The sequence below is a fragment of the Vicia villosa genome, unplaced genomic scaffold (assembly GCF_029867415.1).
Source record: "Vicia villosa cultivar HV-30 ecotype Madison, WI unplaced genomic scaffold, Vvil1.0 ctg.000598F_1_1_3, whole genome shotgun sequence".
Classification (NCBI taxonomy): Eukaryota; Viridiplantae; Streptophyta; class Magnoliopsida; order Fabales; family Fabaceae; genus Vicia; species Vicia villosa.
The window spans coordinates 67,702-94,509 of NW_026705273.1; the positions used below are offsets into that span (position 1 = coordinate 67,702).

Below are 26,808 nucleotides of genomic sequence, written 5' to 3' on the forward strand. Positions count from 1 at the left end.
ACTTGAAGAGAATCGCACTTTAACAAAATAGCTGAACACCAGTAAAACTAAAACCTCACAAGTGGATTTCAGTCACAAAGACACTAAGACAACTTTCATTGAAATAATATATGTAACATATATATATATATATATATATATATATATATATATATATATATATATATATATATATATATATATATATATATATATATATATATATATATATATATGATTGAAGTCCTAAATATAATGTGTTTCAAAGTGAGGAGGCTCACTCCCTTTATAGGAGAAAATATGGTTAAAAAAATGAATCTATGGGCTTTTTTAAAGCTCATAATCAATTATCCATATCACATAATTGATAATTGACTATGTAATTTAAATATGAAATATTTTTAAATGACGTCGTCATTAATCAATCACGAATCCTAATAATCGTTTATGAGGCATTACAAAAGAGATAATCAATTAACTCTAAAGTGCTAATCAATTATCATGTATAAATTACATTCATAAGAGATTATTTGAGTTAATAACCAAGTAGCTACTTGCGTAAAATATTTTCTGCTGATTTTAATAAAATAAGAGAGTCCTCAAAAAATGTTTAATGATATGAGTGTGTGTGTGAGAGTTTTCTTGGTAACTTATTACTTACTATAACATTTTAACAATACGATGGTCACTCAAACATTGCGTTAACACACACAACTGACCAGGCGAGTTTTCATAATTCCTCTCTTTTCCATCTTTAAAAAATTCATGTTGCTTGTTACATTATCTCTACCTTAGAAATAAAATTTAAGAACACATGAAATCAGGGTTAAATATTACTGTTAGTTACATATTTGACTAATATCTCACCTTAGAAACCACTATTTCTATCATGTAGATTTAAAAAGAAACTAGTTTTACAATATATAACTTCTAAGAGGTTATATTTAAAAGTAAAAAAACCAAATGAAAGGAACTTTGGGTTTTATGTCAAATTCTAGTGTTACCGTAATGGCACAATTTGTATTTCTTTATGTATGCTTATGTTGTTTCACAACTGTTTATACCAGGCCTAAAATTGGCCACATTTTGTGAACCAATTATCATTTCAGACTTATTTTCAGCCACTATTGCCACTTTCTTGTCACTTTTTATGATTCAAGTCAGATTTATTTTCACCTTTATCACTACATTCTGTCACATTTTATGGCTTGACACTGTGATTTTATATTTAATTATTTTTAATAATATTTATTATGTATTTGCATTGTATTCTTTTGTTGATCATAAATTGAAAAAGAAAATTAATTTGACCTTCTAATTTTGTTATAAATAGTAAATATGTTTGATGTATCACTACTAAAGTTGTAGTGATAAATGAATGTAGAGTAAATAGGGCTATCATCCCACAGTGTAACTAACTTTAGGTTGAATGCATTTGACAACATTTTTGTTGTCGCAGGATTGAACCCGTGCCCCTTGCATAGGTGTTTTTGCATAACAATCAACTGAATTATCTTAACAAGATTGATGAACAAATAAAGTTATAAAAGATATAAACGACCACAAATTGTTACTAATCCGATTGAAGGTAGCAACTATATTTTCTTGTAAATTATGTGTTTCAAATACAACAAGTAAAAAAAGGAAGGATTCCCTGAAAAACATGCTCCTCCTAAAATATTCTACAAATTACACCTTATAATCAATTGGAGCAACAAGATTTCTTTTCAACACTACCAGACATATTAGACACATTTATGGTAGTACCATGAGGAAGGCTAGTACTAGTAGCTGATTCTTGTGCTGCAAGTGCCTTTTTACTTAGAATTTGATATATATCAAACAAAATGGTTTGAAATGCTTTCTCAACATTCAAGGCTTCCAATGCTGAAGTCTCTAGAAATGAAAGAGTCTCTTTCTCAGCCAAGTTTTGAGCATCATCAGATGATACTGCTCTTAGATGGTTCAGATCAGACTTGTTTCCTGCTAACATGATAACAATGTTGGAATCGGCGTGGTCTCGTAGTTCACGAAGCCACCTTTGCACGTTCTCAAATGTTTGTCTCTTGGTTATGTCGTACACCAATAATGCACCTACAGCGCCTCTGTAGTATGCGCTTGTAATAGCTCTGTACCTCTCTTGACCTGCAGTGTCCCATATTTGTGCCTTCACTGTCTTTCCTTCTACCTATTTCAAACATTCATGTATATATTGGTGATCGAAATTAGTTTCTTTGAATTTAATAATGCAAATCATTGAACATGTGCAAGAAGTTCATTAGGAACAAGTATAACATCAACAACAACAAGTCTTAACCCACTAAGTTGGATCAGCTACATAGATCAACGACTGCTTTAATGTTCTATCCAGGATCATGATTCTATCCAATCATTAGTAACAAGTGTTTAGATTTAAACAATTTCAATAAAAGTTTGTTAGAAATAGTTTCTGCAATTGAAGAGAGAAGAAGGGATAACTATTATAAACTACATTTTTCGTTGGAAAACAAAACTATCTCCCGCGCGCAACGATGGAACTAATGCCTTGAAGCTATTGAAATCCATTTAAAGGGTAGACCTCTTTCAGCCAGAAATCTCACTCTAAACCAATTGGTTAACTAAAGAGACCCATGCATCTATAACCATGATTTTAAATTGCACTTCGCGACCGTAATTGCGGCCGCAATATTGCGGATTCAGTAGCCTATATTCGTTAAGATTTAAAAAGTTTAGAACCCAAAAATCCAATTTACTAAAAAAAAACTTAATATTAAGTGTTTTTAATGAGTATTTCAAACTCTTGTAAGTTAAAATTCATGCTTCAACAGCCACAATGCACATCACAGAAACCGTGGTGACCAAAATCGTAATACCATCAACAATTTTGGTATTTAATCAGAAGTTAACCGAAATCCAAAGGTAAACAAAAAAAAAAGTAAAAGTAAAAGAAATGGAACCTGTATTGTTCTGGTAGCGAATTCAACACCAATGGTAGATTTAGATTCAAGACAGAACTCATTTCTCGTAAACCTAGACAGTATATTGGATTTTCCAACACCAGAGTCTCCAATGAGTACAATCTTGAACAGATAATCATATTCATGATCTACTTTGTACGCCATCTTAATTTACTTTATTTATTTATTTCCAATAACCGATCAACACCACCAGATACCTACTCCATAACAAATTTAATCATCATAATAATCAATAATCATGAAAGTAAAGAAAACTTAGAAAGTTAAAATGGGAGAGAGATGAATTAGGACACTAACCGTTGAAAGATGGTGAAAGAAAAATAGGGTGAAGTTGAAGGAAGGGTGCATGGATGAAAATTCAAAGTAGAGAGAGAGATGGGAGAGAAGAATAGGAAGTTTGAAAGGCTCACAATGATTAAACAAACTAAATTAACGGACAACAAGGCACTTTCAACGCACGTTCATCAACTTTGGTTCGGTAGTTTTATTTTACATTTTCAAATTTGGTTAAGAGACTTTTTTTCTTTTTATATTGATTAAATTGTTGACACGTGCAATGCACGAGCACTTTAGGAATGAAAAATATAATATTTATAAAAATTAATATATTATTATTATTAGTGTATATTTTATAACAATTACATCACTATATCAAGATATTTTCTATTAATATTTTTTTTAATTTAATTTTAGTTTTTATAATTATAATTAAAATATTCATTATAAAAAAAAATTGAAGCGAATTTAATTATTCGATTTATTGTAGTCAAGTTCAATTCTTTATTTCTCATGTCTCAAATATAAAAGAGCATCATATTTGTAATAAAAAGATGAGTGATACATGATCGCGACTTTACGTGTCTATAAATCTGATAACTGCAAGTGCACAGTCGTGTCGTGTAGTTTTAAAAGATATCGAATCCACAGGGACTATGAATCGATCTACCGTTATCTAAGGTTACTATGTAAAGCTAGGAGTACTAAAATTTCGATTGTTCCTAAGGGAAAGTGATTGTGAGAAAATAAAGAATAATAATAAAAGACAGGTATCAGTATGTATTTCGTTTAACTAAACGTAATCCGAAGGTCCATTGGCTTTTGCATAATTAAATTAAAAATCTTTACTAATTCCAATTGATTAAAAATCCTCGTCTCAAACTTTCGCTCTGTTGATTCAGACTACTATCCTAATCCTAATGTACGCTTTCGCCATCCCATTAGATTTTAGAAGAGCTTTTTGGAAACAATGTAATTAATAAAATGCCTATTTTACGAGGTTGTTATCTATTTAAATCTCCTAATCTCAAACTTTCGCTCTGTTGACTCGGAGCAAGCTAATAACCCTAACGTACGATTTCGCCATCCCGCTCGAGTGTAAAAACAATTTTTGAAAATAAATAAGTTCCAATTAGTTTTAATACGCTTTCGCCATCCTTAAAACTAATGTCTTATGTCTACTATCCAGTTAAAGTCCTCAAACTTTCGCTCTATTGATTTTAACCTTTGACCGTCCTAAGCCCTCAAACTTTCGCTCTATTGGTTTTAAGACTTACTAATTAAACTAGACATATAAACCAAAAATAAGTGATAATTAATAAAACATAATTTAAGCCAATTTATTTCGGATCCCTACGGTTAACTTACTTTACATACCGACACCTTTAGTAATTTAGCCAGAGATATTAATATGATTAAACATGCATAAATCGGTTCGGTTCATAATATTAGACATATTAAATGGCATATAATATATCATGCAATAATAATATAAATAAAGGCGGTAAATAAAAACCTGAATTAAAATAAATCTGAATTGAATTGAATCTTGAAGTACTCGAACTTCCACCACAGGTTGGCTGGATCGTTCTTCAGAATTTAAATGGCAGAAAATAAAAACAAGGAAATAAAACGATAAATCTAACGTAAGGCTAGATCTACGAAAAGTTCACAACAATTTCCAGTGTAGAAATCGTTGTGAGAAAATAAACGGTTAAATGAAAGCAGAATAAGGAAAAGCAGTTCGCGGTACAATTTCGGCAGCACTTCGTTGGCAGGAAATCAGACAGATTGAAGTGAAGTGACTGGTCCTATTTATAGGAGGGGCTTGCAGTTGCTTTGCGTGAAAAGAGGAACTTCTGCAGACCGGGACGTGGAGACGTGCGTCTCCTATTCTTCAGGGAGACTTGAGACGTGCGTCTCAAGTGGAGAGAATTTAGGGAGGTGGAGACGTGCGTCTCCCTTTTGCTGAGGTGGCAGAGACGTGCGTCTCTGCTTACTTGTGTGGCTTGGGCTGTTTTCCTTCGTGGGCTGGATTGCTTCATTGAGTCTTTGGGCCTCTTTCAGCACACTTGGCCTTTAATTGCACTCCCTTTTTACTTCAGCACCCAATTTACGTCTTTTAGGCATAGAAAAGGGTCGTTTTGGCTCCATTTCTTCTCTTTTTCACAATTCGGCATAGTAAGAGTGTAAAACCTGAAACAAAGCAAAAACACGCGTAATATCGTAATAAATTAAAATAATAAACGGAAAATGCTATAAATATCTATGGATTGTAAGCTAAATATACGATATAAAATCGTGTTATCAAATTCCCCCAGACTTGAACCTTTGCTTGTCCTCAAGCAAAATAAGAAGATAAAGATAAATGAAACACACTTCCACCACGTCGTTCAGTCATACTTAGTTACATAGTGTTCTTATTCGGAAATAATGATAATGAATCTAGCAATAAACCTATAGTAACAACACTAAACAACTCCCAGTATGCATACCAATCCGAATCATGCCATTATAGCTCGACCTTTTTGACTTGTCATCATGTTTCACCCTTTTCATTCGCGCGCAATCACATTAAGCCCATTATCTTGACACGCACATAGCAGAGTAGTCGGTTAGTGACTATGATCCTTCTCATGGAGTTCTGGCATAATATGTGGTATACTCCTTAGCATTCACTTGTAGATTGTGGGGAATCGGACAATAGTCCTTCCTACCAAGTTCATTACCAGATGACTTCTGAACCAATCGACAGTGAGTTTTTTTTTTAAATTCTTTGTATTTGAGATTTGCGACCGTTAGGTTAAATGATCTTGTGAGGATCACCTTACTTAGTAGGCACATTTCTTCTTATGGTTGAACACATAATTATTATTATGAGGATCATACACTTATATTCATCGACTCTCTGCGTAGTTTGTATCTAAGACGGTGCCGACTGCTAGAATAAACTACTAAGGGTTTTTTCAAAACTTAAAGTCGGTGGTTTTGGTATAACGGGTATTCAAATCGGTTACGCATACTCGGGGGTTTTAGAGTGTTGGGACAATAAGGATATTGACTATATTCAGTTTCAGTGCGTTGAGTGTTTGAGTAGCTTTGTATTTCTCGAACGTGTGGGGTTTGCGTTTATCGTAAAATTTTTGTTATGGCTCAAGAAAATGGAAGAAATTGAAATAACTACGGAATTATACATATAAGACTTAAATTCTATAAATATTCTTTATTGAATTTGAAAAACATTACAAGGAAGGGAAATAACTGAAGGGAAAAATAAAACTAAAGGAAATAGAAATAATACGACTCCCCCAGACTTAGATGATGCAATGTCCTCAGTGCATAAGAACTACTCCTCATTGTTGTGGTTTCGAGAACTGCTCGCGCCTCTTGTACGAACACGGCGACGTCTATCAGGAGAGTCATTCACACGAATGTCAAGATCATGCAAATATGTAGCAATTTCAGCGTATTGACTTTCGTTCCTAATAGCATAGTCACGGTGCTCCTGTTGCATCTCTCGGATGAGCCTAATTGTTTCAGTTTGGTTTGTCTGCATAGCTTGAACGAGTTGATCTTGGCGTTGAATAGCAGCATACATGGCTTCAAGAGTGATAGGCGGAGGGTTGTTTGGAGGAGGTTGGTTGACATTAGCTTGCCCTTGGTTGAGTTCTTCTTCATTGGCATCCATAGGTTCATTAGGATGTTCTTGTTGGTCATCTTGAGGGTTGTTTTCAATAAGCCTCCAACGTTGAACATAACGGATGTTGATTCTTTCAGGGCATGGAAGGATGACATAAGGAATAGGAACTTTGTTGACGACCAAAGTGTATCGGCCATCATGGCGGGGTGAAACCAAGTGGGAATCGCGGCAGTAGGTGAGATCGAGTGACTGAGCAGGCTTCATGAGATGTGAGAGTGAGAGGAGCTCGTCACCAAGACCTAAAGCACAGGCCAAGGTAGTAATAATGCCTCCAAGCAAGAATGGATTTGTAGCGGGGGCGTTAACTAAACCTTGGATGTGTTGGAACATAAACGGTGCGGCATTGAAAAGGATATTGTTAAGCGCACAGTAAAGGAAAAATAATTCATTTTGGTTTACCTTGTGGTTGTTAGATCTCGCAAAAATAGTATGCCCCAAGACACGTTGAAAATAACGTATAGCGGGGTTTTGAATGTGAGAAGCATGGAGAGCTCTCCAACCGGTAGGATTTTCTCCAGTGAGATGGAACCAAAATTCAAAAGCGAGATCCTCCCAGGATCGACCATTGAGTTCTTGAAAGATTGAGCGGTGAGCAATTGGTGCATGATTAAAATGCAAATATGAAGCTACGACATCTTGTTTGAGAGCATATTCACGGTTGAACATCCAAAATTGGATGCTACCGGTTGAGAGTGGTTGATTAGAGGGAGTGTCGTAGTTGAAAGAACTCAAAAATTCTAAGACGAGCGGCTCATAAGTAGGTACGGGTTCGGTACAAAGATGGTGGAGGCTAGATTTGGTGAGCAGACGGGTAACACCATCAATGAGACCCAAAGTTTCTAGACACTCGGTGTTCACAAATTTTGTGGGAACAACCGAACGTTCGTAGAAAGCAACATATTTTGTTCGTTGAGCATCATTGTCGTCATCTCGGAAGATAATGTTTGAAAGGTCGGGAGGTGGTCTCTCGGGACGCTCACTACGGATTAATGAACGTGGAGGCATGGTGAGTATGGAAATGAAAAATAGAAATGTAGTGTAGAAAAGTAGAGAATGGTATGATAGTTGTGAAGAAGAAGAGTGTGTTAGAACAAGATTTGTTCTTATCAATTATCTTAGTTTTGATGATAACAATAATATGAATTTTGCTTAAGATAATATGGTACTCTAATCCAATGCAATTTCCCTTTCAGGAAATATATAAAGAGTACGCATAATTCAGCGCTCAGAAGATGTGTCTCAAATGGTTCAGCATGCAACATCAGAACATGGTCTGGCAAGACATCAGAAGATGGTCGAAGCAGAATCAGAACATGGGTCTATGGAAGCATCAGAAGAACATGAGATCAGAAGCACTGAAGATCAGAAGATGGTATCACGCTCAGAAGCACTTCAAGGTCAGAAGATCAGAAGATGCTGTGCACCAAGCTGTTTGACTCTGATGATATTCAAACGTCGTATTCACAAACATCAGATCAGAAGGAAGTACACGTGGCAGACTACGCTGACTGACAAAAGGAACGTTAAAGCTACTAAAGGCTACGTCAGTAGACACAGCGTGAACAAGGCTCGAGGTAGTTGACAAAAGCGTATAACATTAAATGCAAAGCTGTACGGAACACGCAAAGCATTAAATGCATTCAACGGTCATCTTCTCAACGCCTATAAATATGAAGTTCTGAAGAGAAGCAAGGTTAACGATTCTGCACCAAAACAACTCATATCAAACTTGCTGAAACGCTGTTCAAATCTAAACTCAGAATCTTCATCTTCATCAAAGCTCACTACATTGCTGTTGTAATATCTTAGTGAGATTAAGCTTAAATTGTAAGAGAAATATCACAGTTGTGATTATCGCTTTTAAGAAGCATTTGTAAACTCTTGAATAGATTACATTAAGTTGTAAGGAACTAGAGTGATCAGTTGATCAGTATACTCTAGGAAGTCTTAGCAGTTTGCTGAGCAGGAAGTCTTAGCAGTTGGCTGAGCAGGAAGTCTTGGCAGTTGGCTGAGCAGGAAGTCTTGGCAGTTGGCTGAGCAGAAAGTCTTAGGAGTGAACTAAGCCTAGAGTGATCGTGTTGATCAGTAGACTCTAGAAAAAGTCTTAGGAGTGAACTAAGCAGTTGTTCCTGGAGTGATCAGGTTGTGATCAGAAGACTCTGGAAGACTTAGTTGCGGCTAAGTGGAAAACCATTGTAATCCGTGCGATTAGTGGATTAAATCCTCAGTTGAGGTAAATCATCTCTGCGGGGGTGGACTGGAGTAGCTTCGTTAACAGCGAACCAGGATAAAAATATTTGTGCATTTATTTTTATCGTCCAAGATTTAAAGTCACACTTATTCAATCCCCCCCCTTTCTAAGTGTTTTTCTATCCTTCAATTGGCATCAGAGCGCCGGTTCTAAGGTGCAAGCACTTAACCGTGTTTAGAAAAGATTCAGGAAGAGAAAAACGCTTCATTTAAAAGATGGTTGATGAAAGTGAAAGGACTATACCTACACCTGCATCTACATCTGGCTCTGCTGAGCAATACAACGGTAACAATGGTTATACTAGACCGCCGGTATTTGATGGTGAAAACTTTGAATACTGGAAAGATAAACTGGAAAGTTACTTTCTGGGTCTAGATGGTGATCTATGGGATCTTCTGATGGATGGTTACAAACATCCAGTAAATGCCAGAGGCGTGAAGCTGTCAAGGCAAGAAATGAATGATGATCAAAAGAAGCTTTTCAGGAATCATCATAAATGCAGAACTGTTTTGCTGAATGCTATCTCTCATGCTGAGTATGAGAAGATATCTAACAGGGAAACGGCCTATGATATATATGAGTCCTTGAAAATGACTCATGAAGGAAACGCTCAAGTCAAGGAGACCAAAGCTCTAGCCTTAATCCAGAAGTATGAAGCCTTCAAGATGGAGGATGATGAAGACATTGAAAAGATGTTTTCGAGATTTCAAACTCTGACTGCTGGATTGAGAGTTCTTGACAAAGGATACACCAAGGCTGATCATGTAAAGAAGATCATCAGAAGCTTACCCAGAAGATGGGGTCCGATGGTGACTGCATTCAAGATTGCGAAGAATCTGAATGAAGTTTCTCTGGAAGAGCTTATCAGCGCCTTGAGAAGTCATGAAATTGAGCTGGACGCAAATGAGCCTCAAAAGAAAGGTAAGTCTATTGCATTAAAATCAAATATCAAGAAATGCACTAACGCTTTTCAGGCCAGAGAAGAAGATCCTGAAGAATCAGAATCTGAAGAAGAAGATGAACTGTCCATGATTTCCAGAAGGCTAAATCAACTCTGGAAGACCAAGCAAAGGAAGTTCAGAGGCTTCAGAAGTTCAAGGAAATTTGAACGTGGAGAATCTTCTGATGAAAGAAGATTTGACAAGAAGAAGGTCATGTGCTATGAATGCAATGAGCCTGGACACTACAAGAATGAATGTCCAAATCTTCAGAAGGAAAGTCCCAAGAAAAAGTTTCATAAGAAGAAAGGTCTTATGGCAACCTGGGATGAGTCAGAAGATGATTCAGAAGATGAGCAGGCCAACTGTGCGCTGATGGCGACAGAAGATGACGGATCAGAATCTACATCAGAATCAGATTCTGAAGAGGTATTTTCTGAACTTACTAGAGATGAGTTAGTTTCCGGTCTAACTGAACTTCTGGAACTCAAGTCTCAGATCAGTCTCAAATACAAAAAGCTGAAAAAGCAATTTGAATTTGAAACAAAGAAGCTTGAGCTGGAGAATTCTGAATTAAAAGAAAAACTTTTAAAATTATCCAATAATGTTGGATCTCCTTCTGATTCAGAAAAATCCACTCCCAGTCTAAACCATATTCTGAAAGAATATGATTTAAGTTTCAGAAAGTTCTTATCTAGAAGTATTGGCAGAAGTCAACTAGCTTCTATGATATATGCTGTATCTGGAAACAAAAGAGTAGGCATTGGTTATGAGGGTGAAACCCCATACAAACTTGAACCTGTTGATGAAATGAAAATTACATACAAGCCATTGTATGATCAGTTCAAGTATGGCCACTCTCATGATATTAGGCACACCTCACATGCACAAAGTTTTCACATAACACACACTAAGAAGCATGTGACACAACCTAGGAAATATCATGAAACTCACATTAAGAATTATCATGCTGTTCCTCCTATTGCTTACAATGTTAAACCCAAGTTCAAACAGAACTTGAGAAAATCTAACAAGAAAGGACCCAAGAAAATGTGGGTACCTAAGGATAAGATTATTCCTATTGCAGATATCCTTGGCTGCAAGAAGGACAAAGCACAACATGTCATGGTACCTGGATTCTGGATGCTCGCGACACATGACAGGAAGAAGGTCTATGTTCCAAGACCTGGTGCTTAAGTCTGGAGGAGAAGTCAAGTTCGGAGGAGATCAGAAGGGCAAGATAATTGGCTCTGGAACTATAAAATCTGGTAACTCTCCTTCCATCTCTAATGTACTTCTTGTAGAAGGATTAACACATAACCTTTTATCTATCAGTCAATTAAGTGACAATGGTTATGATATAATCTTTAATCAAGAGTCTTGCAAGGCTGTAAATCAGAAGGATGGCTCAATCCTATTTACAGGCAAGAGGAAGAACAACATTTATAAGACAGATCTGCAAGATCTTATGAGTCAGAAGGTGACTTGTCTTATGTCTGTTTCTGAAGAGCAGTGGGTCTGGCACAGGAGATTAGGTCATGCTAGTTTGAGAAAGATCTCTCAGATTAACAAACTGAATCTTGTCAGAGGACTCCCTAATCTGAAATTCCAATCAGATGCTCTTTGTGAAGCATGTCAGAAGGGCAAGTTCTCCAAACCTGCATTCAAGTCTAAGAATGTTGTTTCTACCTCAAGGCCATTAGAACTCTTGCACATTGATCTGTTTGGCCCAGTCAAAACAGCATCTGTCAGAGGAAAGAAATATGGATTAGTCATCGTAGATGATTATAGCCGCTGGACATGGGTAAAATTCTTGAAACACAAGGATGAGACTCATTCAGTGTTCTTTGATTTCTGCATTCAGATTCAATCTGAAAAAGAGTGTAAAATCATAAAGGTCAGAAGTGATCATGGTGGTGAATTTGAGAACAGATCCTTTGAAGAATTCTTCAAAGAAAGTGGTATTGCCCATGATTTCTCTTGTCCTAGAACTCCACAGCAAAATGGGGTTGTAGAACGAAAGAATAGGACTCTTCAAGAAATGGCCAGAACCATGATCAATGAAACCAATATGGCTAAGCATTTCTGGGCAGAAGCAATAAACACTGCATGTTATATTCAGAATAGAATCTCTATCAGACCTATTCTTAATAAGACTCCCTATGAATTGTGGAAGAATAAAAAGCCCAACATTTCATATTTCCATCCTTTTGGATGTGTATGCTTTATTCTGAACACTAAAGATCATCTTGGTAAGTTTGATTCCAAAGCTCAAAAGTGTTTCCTTCTTGGATATTCTGAACGCTCAAAAGGCTACAGAGTATACAATACTGAAACATTGGTTGTAGAAGAATCAATCAATATCAGGTTTGATGATAAGCTTGGTTCTGAAAAACCAAAGCAAGTTGATAATTTTGCAGGTTGTGATATTGACATATCAGAAGTTGTTGAGCCAAGAAGCAACGCATCAGAAGCAGAGTTTCTCAGAAGCAGAGTTTCTCAGAAGCAAAGAATCTGAAGATCAAGTATCAGCTTCTCTGGAGGATCTAAGTATTTCTGAAGAACCATCTGTCAGAAGATCATCCAGACTTATCTCTGGTCATTCAGAAGATGTCATTCTTGGAAAGAAGGATGATCCAATCAGAACAAGAGCATTCCTTAGAAACAATGCAGACTGTCAATTAGGTCTTGTATCTTTGATCGAGCCAACTTCTGTTGATCATGCTCTAGAAGATCCAGACTGGATAATTGCTATGCAAGAAGAACTAAATCAATTTACAAGGAATGATGTTTGGGATCTTGTTCCTAGACCAGATGGATTCAATATAATTGGTACAAATTGGGTCTTCAGAAACAAGCTCAGAATGAGAAGATGAGAAATTCTTACGTATGAGTATCCTTTGATATGAAATTTTTGTTAAGAAGTTCTGATAGAAATCAATTAGAAATTGTGATTCTGTTATTACTAACGTTTCAGTGTCTAAGTTGATTCAGAATCTCTCTTTAAAGCAAAACAGCTGTAACTGGCTATCCAGATGGTAAACACGTGTTCACTATTCCTGGACAAGCGTGCGTGCAGTTGAGGGGACGTCTACTTAGGTAACTGTGCAAATCACGTCTTTTGTCATTATTATCTCTCCTCATGTCACGTAACATTAAATGCTTTTCATCATTTACTCTCTTTCAGTTTTCTTTTTATACTCCTCAAACGTTTCTTTTCCCTCTCATATTTCTCTCTCTCTGCATTCGGTTTCTTTTTCATCTCTCTCTTTTCATATCATAAACCCTAGCAATTTCCAATATCTGAAAGTTCATCATGAATCCATCGTCAAACTCTGGGAATCAAGACAATGATAGGAAACAAAAGAGAAAGGCATCTGCTGAACCAGAAACCAAACCTAAAAGAGTTAGGATCTCCTATGACCCTCTCAAAATATATCAACCCCTTGACGATTCTCATCAATCACCTCCCTCTTCAAAGACCTCCACCACCTCTTCCTCCTCATTCATCCTCTCGGAACCACCTTCTTCACCATCTGATATCTCCTCTCCTTTAACCCTTCCGTCAGATATTTCTTCATCCCTCTCATACCCTTTTCTCACCAGAACACCTAATCCCTATAGTGTTGTTCTTCCCGACTCAAGGATCACTGTCAACCCTCCAATCCCTACCACTCAAACATATCTGGAGCTTTTACATGCTGATGTAAATGGCTGGTTGGAGATTCTTGGTGCTGCTCACCTTAATCATCTGGATGAGTATGCTACAAACAACCTCTGGAATACCTTTCGTCAGGATTTTCTGGAGAAGGCTACAGACACTCAGAGAAGGATTATGTCTGAAGCTCCTGGTGTTCGTGGTCTCCGGTTGGAAGTTGGTGAGAGCAGCCACCACTGTCTCATCAGGAACAAAAGTGTTCTTGAAGAGAAGATACCTGCAGATGAGTTGGAAGAAGAAAATCTCTGCAGAGATATCGTGGTATGGAAACCCCGATCTTCTGTGCTCTGGTTTCCTGTGCTGACTGGAGATTTTCAGTGGCTGTTCAACTGGTTCAGAATGAACCCTTCTGAAAAAGCACCTCACATGGTCTTTCCAGTAGTGGTTTATCGTGCTGAAGTTGCTGGTCCTACTCCTCCAACAAATCTAGCAGCTATTCTTCAAGCATTGGAAGATGGAACTTCTGAGCTGCCTGAACCAGAATTTGCCAAGGCTCCTTCTGAGTCAGACTCAGATGAGGAAATGGGAGATGCACAAGCTGAAGATCTTCCAGAAGATCACCCTGCTGAGATTGCTGTCCCTCTGGGCAGAAATACTGGTGCTTCTTCTTCTGGTGAAACCTCAGCTCTGATGGAGACCTTGGAAACTCTTCATCAGAATCAAGCTATGCTGGCTTCTCGTTTGGACGCGCAAGAAGCAGCCAATGCTGAGTTTCGTTCCTTCATGACAAGGCAAGCTACAAGCACTGACGGGATTCATGATGTTCTGGCGCGGATTTTGCGTAGGCTAGGATCTTAGTCTTTTGGTCTTTGTAGTTTCCCTTCCTTGTTGCATCTGTTTTTCCTGCATTCCTGTCTTGTATAATTTTTTATTATCAATGAAAAGTTTCCTTGTGTTTTACATTCCAGTAAATGTTTTCTTTTGTCGTTTTATACATCTGAATCTTTTTAAATATTCTTTTTGATGTTATGACAAAAAGGGGGAGAAAGATAAATGATAAATGATTTGATTAAATCTATCAGTTGCTGGGTAAAGGCTCCCACACATTCACTAACAAGAACTGCAAGTTCTATATGGTTTAAGTGTTTTGCAGGTACAGAGAAGTGAAGTGAACCTTCAGAAGCAAACACTAGAAGCAAAACCATAAGAAGTGTTATTCTGTAAAAAGAATAAGCTCTTGGAAACTGAAGCAAGCTGAGTGCTGTCAAGCTTCAAAGATCAGAAGCAAGAAAGAAGAATGAATCAGAAGCACTGATAATAGAATTTGAATATCATTGTCTATCCTGTTATGACAAAATTCTATTTGCCCTGATAAATATAATGTTATGGCTCTGATACATTATTTGCTCTGATACATGTTTTTAGCCTAAATGCTCTGATACATGTGGCTCTGATACATATCATGTATTTGAATATACATTTTATGTTCTAACTCGTTCATGCTGACTTTTGTCGTTTAGTTTTTGTTCTGTAACATTTCAGGATGTAGAGATGCTCAGATGATGCTCTGGTACATTCAACAATGTTCTGATACAAATCTAGCATGAAGTGATGTTGGTAGACATTCAAAGTTCTGAAGCTATCCGAGGGAAGCAGAAATCAGAAGATGTGAATGTTCCAAAAGATCCAGTAATTCAAGTTCTGAAGCTGTCCTGAATGGAAGCAGAAGTCAGAAGCTGTGAATGTTCTGAAGATCAAAGAAATTCAAGTTCTGAAGCTGTCCTGAATGGAAGCAGAAGTCAGAAGCTGTGAATGTTCTGAAGATCAAAGAAATTCAAGTTCTGAAGCTGTCCAATGGAAGCAGAAGTCAGAAGCTATGAATTCTCTGAAGACAGAAGCTTATATGATCGTCTCTACCGAAATAATCAGGGAAGTCTTTTATCAAAGTTCTTCGAGTATTTATTTCAGGGGGAGATTATTTATCTCAGGGGGAGATTGTTAATCTCAGGGGGAGACATATTCATATGCTTATGCTATAGCTGTGTAATTTGTCTTTTGCCGTCTACTCTTTCTGATCGCAAATTCATATCATTTATATATGTTTTTGTCATCATCAAAAAGGGGGAGATTGTTAGAACAAGATTTGTTCTTATCAATTATCTTAGTTTTGATGATAACAATAATATGAATTTTGCTTAAGATAATATGGTACTCTAATCCAATGCAATTTCCCTTTCAGGAAATATATAAAGAGTACGCATAATTCAGCGCTCAGAAGATGTGTCTCAAATGGTTCAGCATGCAACATCAGAACATGGTCTGGCAAGACATCAGAAGATGGTCGAAGCAGAATCAGAACATGGGTCTATGGAAGCATCAGAAGAACATGAGATCAGAAGCACTGAAGATCAGAAGATGGTATCACGCTCAGAAGCACTTCAAGGTCAGAAGATCAGAAGATGCTGTGCACCAAGCTGTTTGACTCTGATGATATTCAAACGTCGTATTCACAAACATCAGATCAGAAGGAAGTACACGTGGCAGACTACGCTGACTGACAAAAGGAACGTTAAAGCTACTAAAGGCTACGTCAGTAGACACAGCGTGAACAAGGCTCGAGGTAGTTGACAAAAGCGTATAACATTAAATGCAAAGCTGTACGGAACACGCAAAGCATTAAATGCATTCAACGGTCATCTTCTCAACGCCTATAAATATGAAGTTCTGAAGAGAAGCAAGGTTAACGATTCTGCACCAAAACAACTCATATCAAACTTGCTGAAACGCTGTTCAAATCTAAACTCAGAATCTTCATCTTCATCAAAGCTCACTACATTGCTGTTGTAATATCTTAGTGAGATTAAGCTTAAATTGTAAGAGAAATATCACAGTTGTGATTATCGCTTTTAAGAAGCATTTGTAAACTCTTGAATAGATTACATTAAGTTGTAAGGAACTAGAGTGATCAGTTGATCAGTATACTCTAGGAAGTCTTAGCAGTTTGCTGAGCAGGAAGTCTTAGCAGTTGGCTGAGCAGGAAGTCTTGGCAGTTGGCTGAGCAGGAAGTCTTGGCAGTTGGCTGAGCAGAAAGTCTTAGGAGTGAACTAAGCCTAGAGTGATCGTGTTGATCAGTAGACTCTAGAAAAAGTCTTAGGAGTGAACTAAGCAGTTGTTCCTGGAGTGATCAGGTTGTGATCAGAAGACTCTGGAAGACTTAGTTGCGGCTAAGTGGAAAACCATTGTAATCCGTGCGATTAGTGGATTAAATCCTCAGTTGAGGTAAATCATCTCTGCGGGGGTGGACTGGAGTAGCTTCGTTAACAGCGAACCAGGATAAAAATATTTGTGCATTTATTTTTATCGTCCAAGATTTAAAGTCACACTTATTCAATCCCCCCCCTTTCTAAGTGTTTTTCTATCCTTCAGAGTGGTGGTGGTGTGGTTTTATAGTGAGGTTTGAAAATGGTGTGGTTAATGGAAAATTAAAATGGATTAATGGTGGTGTTTGAAGTTTGAATAGAATAGAGAAATGGGAAATGAATGGAGTTTAAGAGGTGAATGATGGAGGATGAATGAGGTTAATGGAGTTTAAATGGAATAAATAGGGGAAGAATGAAGAAGATTGAAAGATGAATTTTGAAATTCAAATTCAAAATTCAAGAGGGAAAGAGAGTGGTCTGCGTGGTCAAACAGACTGCTGGCCTTGGGAGACGTGCGTCTCAGGCAGCCAGTCTGCTGGGGCAGAGCATGGAGACGTGCGTCTCCTGTTCCTTTGGTTCGTGTCAGCTGGCCCCACACAGATGGAGACGTGCGTCTCCTGTTGTAGGCAGGTGGGTCACGCATGCAAGTGACCAGACAGTGCTGACAGATACCATTAATATTGTCCATCAGTTCATAATAGTGTCGGATTTAAATACTATTAACAGCAAAAAATTATAGGGAAGTATATATATAGCAGTCAATAGCAGTGTAACATAACACAGTAGCAGTAATCAAAAGAATTTTGCATTTAATAATAAACCAGTACTGAGTGTTAACAGAAGTAGAAAGCAAAAGTGCACAAAAATGTAAATCTAAACTAGGAATAGAAATTACTAAAACTAGAATAAAATCTAATAGTCTAATACGGTAACATCTAGCCACGTCTATTGTTGTTCTGATTAGACTGAATGTGTTTGAAAACTTCGTCGAACTGAGCATTTACCGTGTCGATAAAATCGAAGAAATGCATTTGCAAAGTGTGTAGCTCGTTGCGCACATGTTGTACATCTTTTTGTAGCACAGTGATGGCTTGTTCGTGCGTATTCAGATTAGGCATTCTTTGATTCACCGATGCAGTAGATGTAGCGGGTTGTTGTTGCTCGACCTCGACATCAGTCATATCAACAGTGTGATCATCAACGGAATCTTCAGAACGAGTTTCAGGCTCATACTCAGATACAGGTTCATCAAAGGGAAGAGGTTCGTAATCAGGAATGGGTTCATCAACAGGAAGAGGTTCATAGTAACCAGGAGGTGTTTCAGGTTCAGATTCAGATGCTGGCATTTCCTCATCAAAATGTTCATAAGCTTGAGGAGTTTAAGGTGATGGCTCTCTCTCAGGAATCTGACCATAGTAAATCCAGTTGGCAGGGTTGTGCACACTCGTCCTAGGATTCGGTAAGGTGAACTGATACCAAACTTTGTTATCAATGAGCAATTCAAAACGATCAGGTCCAAGATTACCGATGATACCTCGATTAAAACAGAAATTGATGTCCATAGAGGTATGGGTACCAAAAGGTGTCAATCTAAGCAAAGGCACTCTCATTCTTATGGCATTAGCAATCATAGTGACGAATCCGCCGATCCTAATGGGTGAAACTTCGTCTTGCGTGATGCGCTCGAAGTTTGTTAGCATGAATGCGATGGCATTGACCGGGCGATTCTGAGATGTACAAAACATGATGAACAACTCTTCTCTAGTAACTTCAGTGACATTATCGGGCTTTCCAAAAATATAGTGAGCAAGGATCTTGTGAAAGTAGCGGAAAGCAGGATTGTGGATGTTCTCAGATTGAAACTCATTCTCTTCAGGGTTGTCGTTTCCAGTGATCTTGCCCCAGTATTTTTCCAACTCCTAGTATGGAAGATTTTCTTCAGCTACTTGGGCGTATGCATCAGGTCCATGAGGTAGTTCTAACATTTCAGCAAAATCTCGAATGCAGAAATTAAACTCCATACCAAAGAGTCTAAAGAGAATAACTCCTTTTTTCAGTCCTTGTCCACAGTTTGGAAGATAGGTCAGGGAGCTCAAGAATTCCAGAGTGAGCTTCCGGTAAGTGCTAAACTTGCGGAACAAGTGAGAACCAGTCCAACCAATTTGGTTAAGCAGGTGTAGGATGCTTTCTTCGATACCAAGTTTCACCATAGTTGGTTGGTGAGGATAGCAAGTCAAATCCATGTGTCTTCCAGCCAGCTTGTTAAATCTTGCTTCTTGTCCTCTACCACGGAACACAACTTCCATGTTATCAACTTCTTGCATCGTAGTTAGTAGTTAAATGAAAAACCTAGAAGTTGAAAATATTGAGATTAAGTTAGAACTAGGCTAGTGTTAATTTTAAAAATAAAATTAAATAAAACAAGTTATAATAATAATTATAATTATAAAAAGGAAGTATTTTCTCGAGTTAAGATAGCAGTTATAATTATAATAAATATTATAAGATGTATGAAAAATAATAAGAAAATTAAAATCTAGAATAATTAAAAATAGAATAATTAAATGAAAATTAAAGGTTAAAATTTTAAAAATAAAATGAAAATAAAAAGAATAAATAAATGTGGGTTGTCTCCCACCAAGCGCTTTGTTTAATGTCGTAAGCTCGACGATTTTAAAATAGAAAACTATTTTTTCGAAAGAGCGGGCAGTTCGTCTAGTTTAAAAACTTCGATGTTTTCATTGTATTCGAGATGATGGTAATACTTAAGACGTTGCCCATTTACGACAAAAGGTTTGACGGTTTCCCCTTTGATTTCTATCGCTCCACTCGGAAATATGTTAGTTATTTCGAAAGGGCCAGACCATCTAGATCGTAACTTACCAGGAAATAATTTTAGTCTAGAATTAAATAAAAGCACTTTATCGCCTATGCTAAAATTTTTCCTAGATATACGCTTGTCGTGCCATTTTTTCGTTCGCTCTTTATAGATTTTGGCGTTTTCGTAAGCGTCTTGTCTAAGTTCTTCTAATTCGTTTATGTCTAGAAGTCGTTTCTCACCAGCGGCGGTGTAGTTTAGGTTTAAGTTCTTGATGGCCCAATAGGCTTTATGTTCTAACTCTACTGGTAGGTGGCATGATTTTCCATAAACGAGTTTGAATGGGGTAGTCCCTATTGGAGTTTTGAAAGCTGTTCTATAAGCCCATAAAGCTTCATTTAGCTTGGTTGACCAATCTTTCCTAGATATAGCAACAGTTTTCTCTAATATTTGTTTTATTTCGCGGTTAGATACTTCTACTTGTCCGCTTGTTTGTGGATGGTATGGTGTGGCTATTCGATGATTCACTCCATATTTTCGAAGGAGTTTCTCAAGTATTCTTGAAATGAAATGGGAACCACCATCGCTAATTACCAATCTTGGCACACCGAACCTAGGAAAGATGACGTTTTTGAAAAGTTTGATAACTACTCGTGTATCGTTTGTAGGAGAAGCAATAGCTTCTATCCATTTTGAAACGTAATCGACGGCTACGAGTATATATTGATTTCCAAACGATGACGGAAACGGTCCCATGAAGTCTATTCCCCAGACGTCAAATATTTCTACTTCAAGAATGCCTTTTTGAGGCATTTCATCGCGTCTTGAAATGTTTCCAGTTCGTTGGCATCTATCACAGCTTAGTACAGCAAAATAGACGTCTTTCCATAAGTTGGGCCAGAAAAGTCCAGATTGAAGGATTTTGGCGCAGGTTCTAGATGTGCTATGGTGTCCTCCACACGGTGCAGAATGGCAATGTGTTATTATGCTTCTTATTTCCTCCTCGGGTACACAACGTCTAAAGATTCCATCGGGGCCTCTTTTGAACAGGAGTGGGTCGTCCCAATAGTAATGTTTTAGGTCGTGGAAGAATTTCTTCTTCTGTTGGTAACTTAGATCAGGGGGAAGCACACCAGCAGCTAGGTAATTTACGAAATCTGCATACCAAGGTGCGTTAGATCGGGCTAAAGCTATGTCTTCTAATTTGTTGGTTTCAGAGTTTGGATGGTATGGTTCGAATTCATTTGCTTCTAATTGGGCGATGAGTCTTTCATAAGGGAAATCATCGTCAATTGGTACTTGTTCGGGTTTCAGATTTTCTAATCGAGAGAGGTGATCTGCTACGACATTTTCAGTGCCTTTCTTATCTTTAATTTCCAGGTCGAACTCTTGCAGTAATAAGATCCATCTCAAAAGTCTTGGTTTGGCGTCCTTTTTGGTTAGGAGGTACCTAATGGCAGCGTGGTCAGTGTATATGATTATTTTGGCTCCTACCAGGTAAGAACGGAATTTGTCTAATGCGAATACGACAGCTAATAATTCTTTTTCTGTCGTGGCATAATTCATCTGAGCTTCGTCTAGGGTTCTACTCGCATAATATATGACATGTAGTTTCTTATCCTTTCTTTGTCCTAGAACGGCTCCTACAGCATAATCACTTGCGTCACACATTATTTCGAAAGGTTCATTCCAGTCGGGAGGTTGCATAATTGGCGCAGAGATCAATGCTTGTTTAAGCGTTTGAAATGCTTCAGTGCATTTATCGGTGAAAATAAATTCGGCGTCTTTCATGAGTAGTTCAGTTAAGGGTTTGGTTATTTTAGAGAAATCCTTAATGAAGCGTCGGTAAAAACCAGCATGTCCCAGAAAACTTCTTATTTCTCTAACGGTTTTGGGAGGTTGAAGGTTTTCGATAATTTCGATTTTTGCTTTATCAACTTCGATTCCTCTATCGGATACGATGTGTCCAAGTACAATTCCTTGTCGAACCATGAAATGGCATTTTTCCCAATTAAGGACTAGGTTTACGCTTACGCATCGTTTTAGCACCATTTCAAGATTTTCTAAACATGTTTCAAAACTTCCTCCACAGACAGAGAAGTCGTCCATAAAGACCTCCATTATTCCATCTAGGAAGTCGGCAAATATTGCCATCATGCATCTTTGGAAGGTCGCGGGTGCATTGCAGAGCCCAAAAGGCATTCGTCTATAAGCGAATGTACCATAAGGACATGTGAATGTGGTCTTCTCTTGGTCGTCAGGGTGGATAGGAATTTGGAAAAATCCGGAGTATCCATCCAGATAACAAAAATGTGAGTGTTTAGCTAGGCGTTCGAGCATTTGATCTATGAAAGGTAAAGGGAAATGGTCTTTTCGGGTAGCTTTATTTAGCTTCCTATAGTCAATGCACATTCTCCATCCAGTTTGGGTACGTTGTGCTACAGATTCTCCTTTTGCATTAGTGATTACAGTGACTCCTCCTTTCTTTGGTACGACGTGAACAGGGCTAACCCATTTACTATCGGATATAGGATATATTATTCCAGCTTCTAGCAGTTTTTGGATTTCCTTTTTAACCACATCGCTCATAATAGGGTTTATTCGCCTTTGATGTTCCCTAGAGGTTTTACTATCGTCTTCGAGCATAATGCGGTGCATACAGAGGGAAGGGCTTATACCTTTCAGATCTGATATGTTGTATCCTAAAGCGGTAGGGTATTTTCTTAGGACATTAAGTAATTTTTCAGTCTCGGTTCGTCCTAAGTTGGCGTTCACTATAACTGGTCGGTTTAGTTCTTCGTCTAGAAATTCGTATCTAAGATCGGTAGGAAGTGTTTTCAGCTCTATACCAGGTTTCTTAGGTCCAGGTATAGGATCGGGAGTTAAAGCTAAGCATTCACTCAGGTGGTTATCTTGATATTCCTCACGCCAGTTGTCATCTTCAAAAATTGGCGGCATAGGAATTCTTAGGGTTTCGGTTTCCTTACTTGGTTCGGATTCTATTTCCTTGACACACTCGTCGATTATGTCAGCAGAACAGCATGTGTCAATTATAGAAGGTGCTTTTAGGAATTGGGAAAGGATAAATTCTATTTTCTCTTCTCCTACTTCGAAAGTAAGCTTTCCTCGCTTTACATCTATAATTGCACCAGCGGTTGCTAAAAATGGTCTTCCTAATATGATCGGGATGTTAGAATCTTCTTGGATATCCATAATGATGAAGTCAGTTGGGATGTAGAATTGACCTACACGAACAGGGATATTCTCTAACATTCCTACAGGGTATTTAACTGAACGGTCTGCTAGTTGAAGAGACATTCTTGTTGCTTTAAGCTCGCCTAGATTGAGTTTCTTACAGGTTGAAAGAGGCATCAAACTAACACTAGCTCCTAGATCGCACAGGGCTTTCTCTATGATGGTTTTTCCAATTACGCAGGGTATAGAGAAACTACCAGGGTCTTTCAGTTTTTGAGGCATGTTATTTTGGATGATAGCGCTACATTCAGCGGTAAGCGTTATAGTTTCGTTATCCTCGAGTTTCTTTTTGTTTGATAAGATTTCTTTTAAGAACTTAGCGTACGAAGGCATCTCAGTTATGGCTTCTGTGAATGGTATGGTTATGTTTAATTGCTTCAGAAGTTCTACAAATCTTTTAAATTGCGCTTCGGTTTTTGATTTAGCTAATCTCTGAGGGTAAGGAATTGGTGGCTTATAAGGTGGTGGTGGAACATAAGGTTTCTCTTTTTCGGGTTCCACTTCGTTATTGTTCTCATCAGTCTTAGCAGTTTGTTCGTCAGTTGTTTTCTTTTGGGTTTCCTTTGGCTCTTGTTGTGACATGGGTACGTTTTGGGTTCTAGGATCTATGGGTCCATCGTAATTAGTTCCACTTCGTAGTGTTATCGCGTTCGCATGTCCTTTAGGATTGGGTTGAGGTTGAGCAGGAAACGTGCCAGCGGGGGCAGCAGTAGGTGCTTGTTGTTGAGCTACTTGTGAGATTTGAGTTTCTAACATTTTGTTATGCGTAGCTAAAGCATCTACTTTGTTCGATAGTTGTTTTAGTTGCTCGCTATTGTGGATGTTTTGATTCAGGAAGTCTTTATTGGTTTGTTGTTGGGAAGCTATGAAGTTCTCCATCATGATTTCTAGATTTGACTTCCTAGGGGTGTTTTGAGCAGCTACAGGCGCTTTTTGGTAGCCAGGTGGTACAGCAGGTGCTTGTCCAGGCGCGTACAACGCATTGTTGTTCTTATAAGAAAAGTTCGGGTGGTTTTTCCATCCAGGGTTGTACGTGTTAGAATAAGGGTTTCCTTGAGCGTAATTTACTTGATCAGATGGGACTCCAGTCAAGAGTTGGCATTCAGCAACTACATGCCCAGTCAATCCACAAATCTCGCAGTTAGGTGCTACAGCGGCAGCGGTGGCTGAAGGAGTGATGGTTAAATTCTCGATCTTTTGAGTTAAAGCGTCTACTTTAGCGTTAACGCGGTCTATACCACTTATTTCGTACATTCCTCCTTTGGTTTGGGCTTTCTCTAGAGCGGCTCGTTCTCCTCCCCATTGGTAATGGTTTTGTGCCATGTTCTCTATGAGTTTGTATGCTTCATCATGGGGTTTGTCCATTAATGCTCCGCCAGCAGCGGCATCTATAGTCATTTTAGTGTTATATAAGAGACCACCATAGAAAGTATGGATGATCAGCCATGGTTCGAGTCCATGATGAGGGCATATTCCTTGTAACGTTCCCAAGCTTCGAAGAGCGATTCGTTATCTTTCTGGGTAAATCCGTTGATTTGACCTCTAAGCATAGCAGTTTTGCTAGGCGGAAAGTATCTCGCTAAGAATACTCTCTTCAATTCGTCCCACGTAGTTATGGAATTGGAAGGCAGGGATTGAAGCCACGCTCTCGCTCTATCTCTCAAGGAGAAAGGGAAAAGGCGTAATCGAATAGCTTCGGAACTAACGTTGTTGGCTTTGATAGTGTCGGCGTATTGCACGAACACGGATAAATGGAGATTGGGGTCGTCTACAGGGCTTCCAGAGAATTGATTCTGTTGAACAGCTTGGACCAGTGAAGGTTTCAGTTCGAAATTGTTCGCCTCAATCGCAGGTGGTGCGATACTTGAATGCGGTTCAGCGCGCGAAGGAGCGGCATAGTCTCTAAGAGGACGAATAGCAGCCATCTCTAACTTCGGGGTGATTTGATTGATTTGATCAGTAAAAATCAATTCCTGATTAATCGGAATTTCTGCTACTTCGGGAAGATTGCGAGCTCGACGTTTAACGTTAATGAAACGTTCGATCTCGTTAATTCGTTGTATTAAGTCTCCTCCTTCTGAACGAGTATTTGGCATACAATCGTTCAAAAAGAAAGGGAAGAATTGTCCTAGTCTCTACGGTGTAACAGTGAGTTACGATATCGACTTAAATAGTCCCCGGCAACGGCGCCAAAAACTTGATCGCGACTTTACGTGTCTATAAATCTGATAACTGCAAGTGCACAGTCGTGTCGTGTAGTTTTAAAAGATATCGAATCCACAGGGACTATGAATCGATCTACCGTTATCTAAGGTTACTATGTAAAGCTAGGAGTACTAAAATTTCGATTGTTCCTAAGGGAAAGTGATTGTGAGAAAATAAAGAATAATAATAAAAGACAGGTATCAGTATGTATTTCGTTTAACTAAAGGTAATCCGAAGGTCCATTGGCTTTTGCATAATTAAATTAAAAATCTTTACTAATTCCAATTGATTAAAAATCCTCGTCTCAAACTTTCGCTCTGTTGATTCAGACTACTATCCTAATCCTAATGTACGCTTTCGCCATCCCATTAGATTTTAGAAGAGCTTTTTGGAAACAATGTAATTAATAAAATGCCTATTTTACGAGGTTGTTATCTATTTAAATCTCCTAATCTCAAACTTTCGCTCTGTTGACTCGGAGCAAGCTAATAACCCTAACGTACGCTTTCGCCATCCCGCTCGAGTGTAAAAACAATTTTTGAAAATAAATAAGTTCCAATTAGTTTTAATACGCTTTCGCCATCCTTAAAACTAATGTCCTATGTCTACTATCCAGTTAAAGTCCTCAAACTTTCGCTCTATTGATTTTAACCTTTGACCGTCCTAAGCCCTCAAACTTTCGCTCTATTGGTTTTAAGACTTACTAATTAAACAAGACATATAAACCAAAAATAAGTGATAATTAATAAAACATAATTTAAGCCAATTTATTTCGGATCCCTACGGTTAACTTACTTTACATACCGACACCTTTAGTAATTTAGCCAGACATATTAATATGATTAAACATGCATAAATCGGTTCGGTTCATAATATTAGACATATTAAATGGCATATAATATATCATGCAATAATAATATAAATAAAGGCGGTAAATAAAAACCTGAATTAAAATAAATCTGAATTGAATTGAATCTTGAAGTACTCGAACTTCCACCACAGGTTGGCTGGATCGTTCTTCGGAATTTAAATGGCAGAAAATAAAAACAAGGAAATAAAACGATAAATCTAACGTAAGGCTAGATCTACGAAAAGTTCACAACAATTTCCAGTGTAGAAATCGGTGTGAGAAAATAAACGGTTAAATGAAAGCAGAATAAGGAAAAGCAGTTCGCGGTACAATTTCGGCAGCACTTCGTTGGCAGGAAATCGGACAGATTGAAGTGAAGTGACTGGTCCTATTTATAGGAGGGGCTTGCAGTTGCTTTGCGTGAAAAGAGGAACTTCTGCAGACCGGGACGTGGAGACGTGCGTCTCCTATTCTTCAGGGAGACTTGAGACGTGCGTCTCAAGTGGAGAGAATTTAGGGAGGTGGAGACGTGCGTCTCCCTTTTGCTGAGGTGGCAGAGACGTGCGTCTCTGCTTACTTGTGTGGCTTGGGCTGTTCTCCTTCGTGGGCTGGATTGCTTCATTGAGTCTTTGGGCCTCTTTCAGCACACTTGGCCTTTAATTGCACTCCCTTTTTACTTCAGCACCCAATTTACGTCTTT

At 38.1% G+C, this 26,808-nt stretch overlaps 1 protein-coding gene and 1 pseudogene across 1 annotated transcript; one reads left to right on the forward strand and one right to left on the reverse strand.

Moving 5' to 3' along the window:
• Positions 1 to 1,547: 1,547 nt before the first annotated feature.
• Positions 1,548 to 3,328, reverse strand: LOC131629701 (ras-related protein Rab11C-like). Its single transcript, XM_058900482.1, has 3 exons — positions 3,255 to 3,328; positions 2,937 to 3,154; positions 1,548 to 2,167 (listed from the first exon to the last, which is right to left on the reverse strand). Exons 2-3 carry the CDS (start codon positions 3,099 to 3,101, stop codon positions 1,682 to 1,684), a joined length of 651 nt encoding a protein of 216 aa, XP_058756465.1. The 5' UTR covers positions 3,102 to 3,154; positions 3,255 to 3,328; the 3' UTR covers positions 1,548 to 1,681.
• A 21,178-nt stretch (positions 3,329 to 24,506) lies between these two features.
• LOC131629702 (small nucleolar RNA R71) lies at positions 24,507 to 24,603 on the forward strand (annotated as a pseudogene).
• Positions 24,604 to 26,808: the final 2,205 nt, after the last annotated feature.

Excerpts from the sequence above, each read along its gene's own strand:
- LOC131629701 (XM_058900482.1), bottom strand. The coding sequence starts at position 3,101 with ATGGCGTACAAAGTAGATCATGAATATGATTATCTGTTCAAGATTGTA. Across the intron at positions 2,168-2,936 it reads TCGCTACCAGAACAATACAG|GTAGAAGGAAAGACAGTGAA; the intron begins GTTCCATTTCTT and ends TGTTTGAAATAG.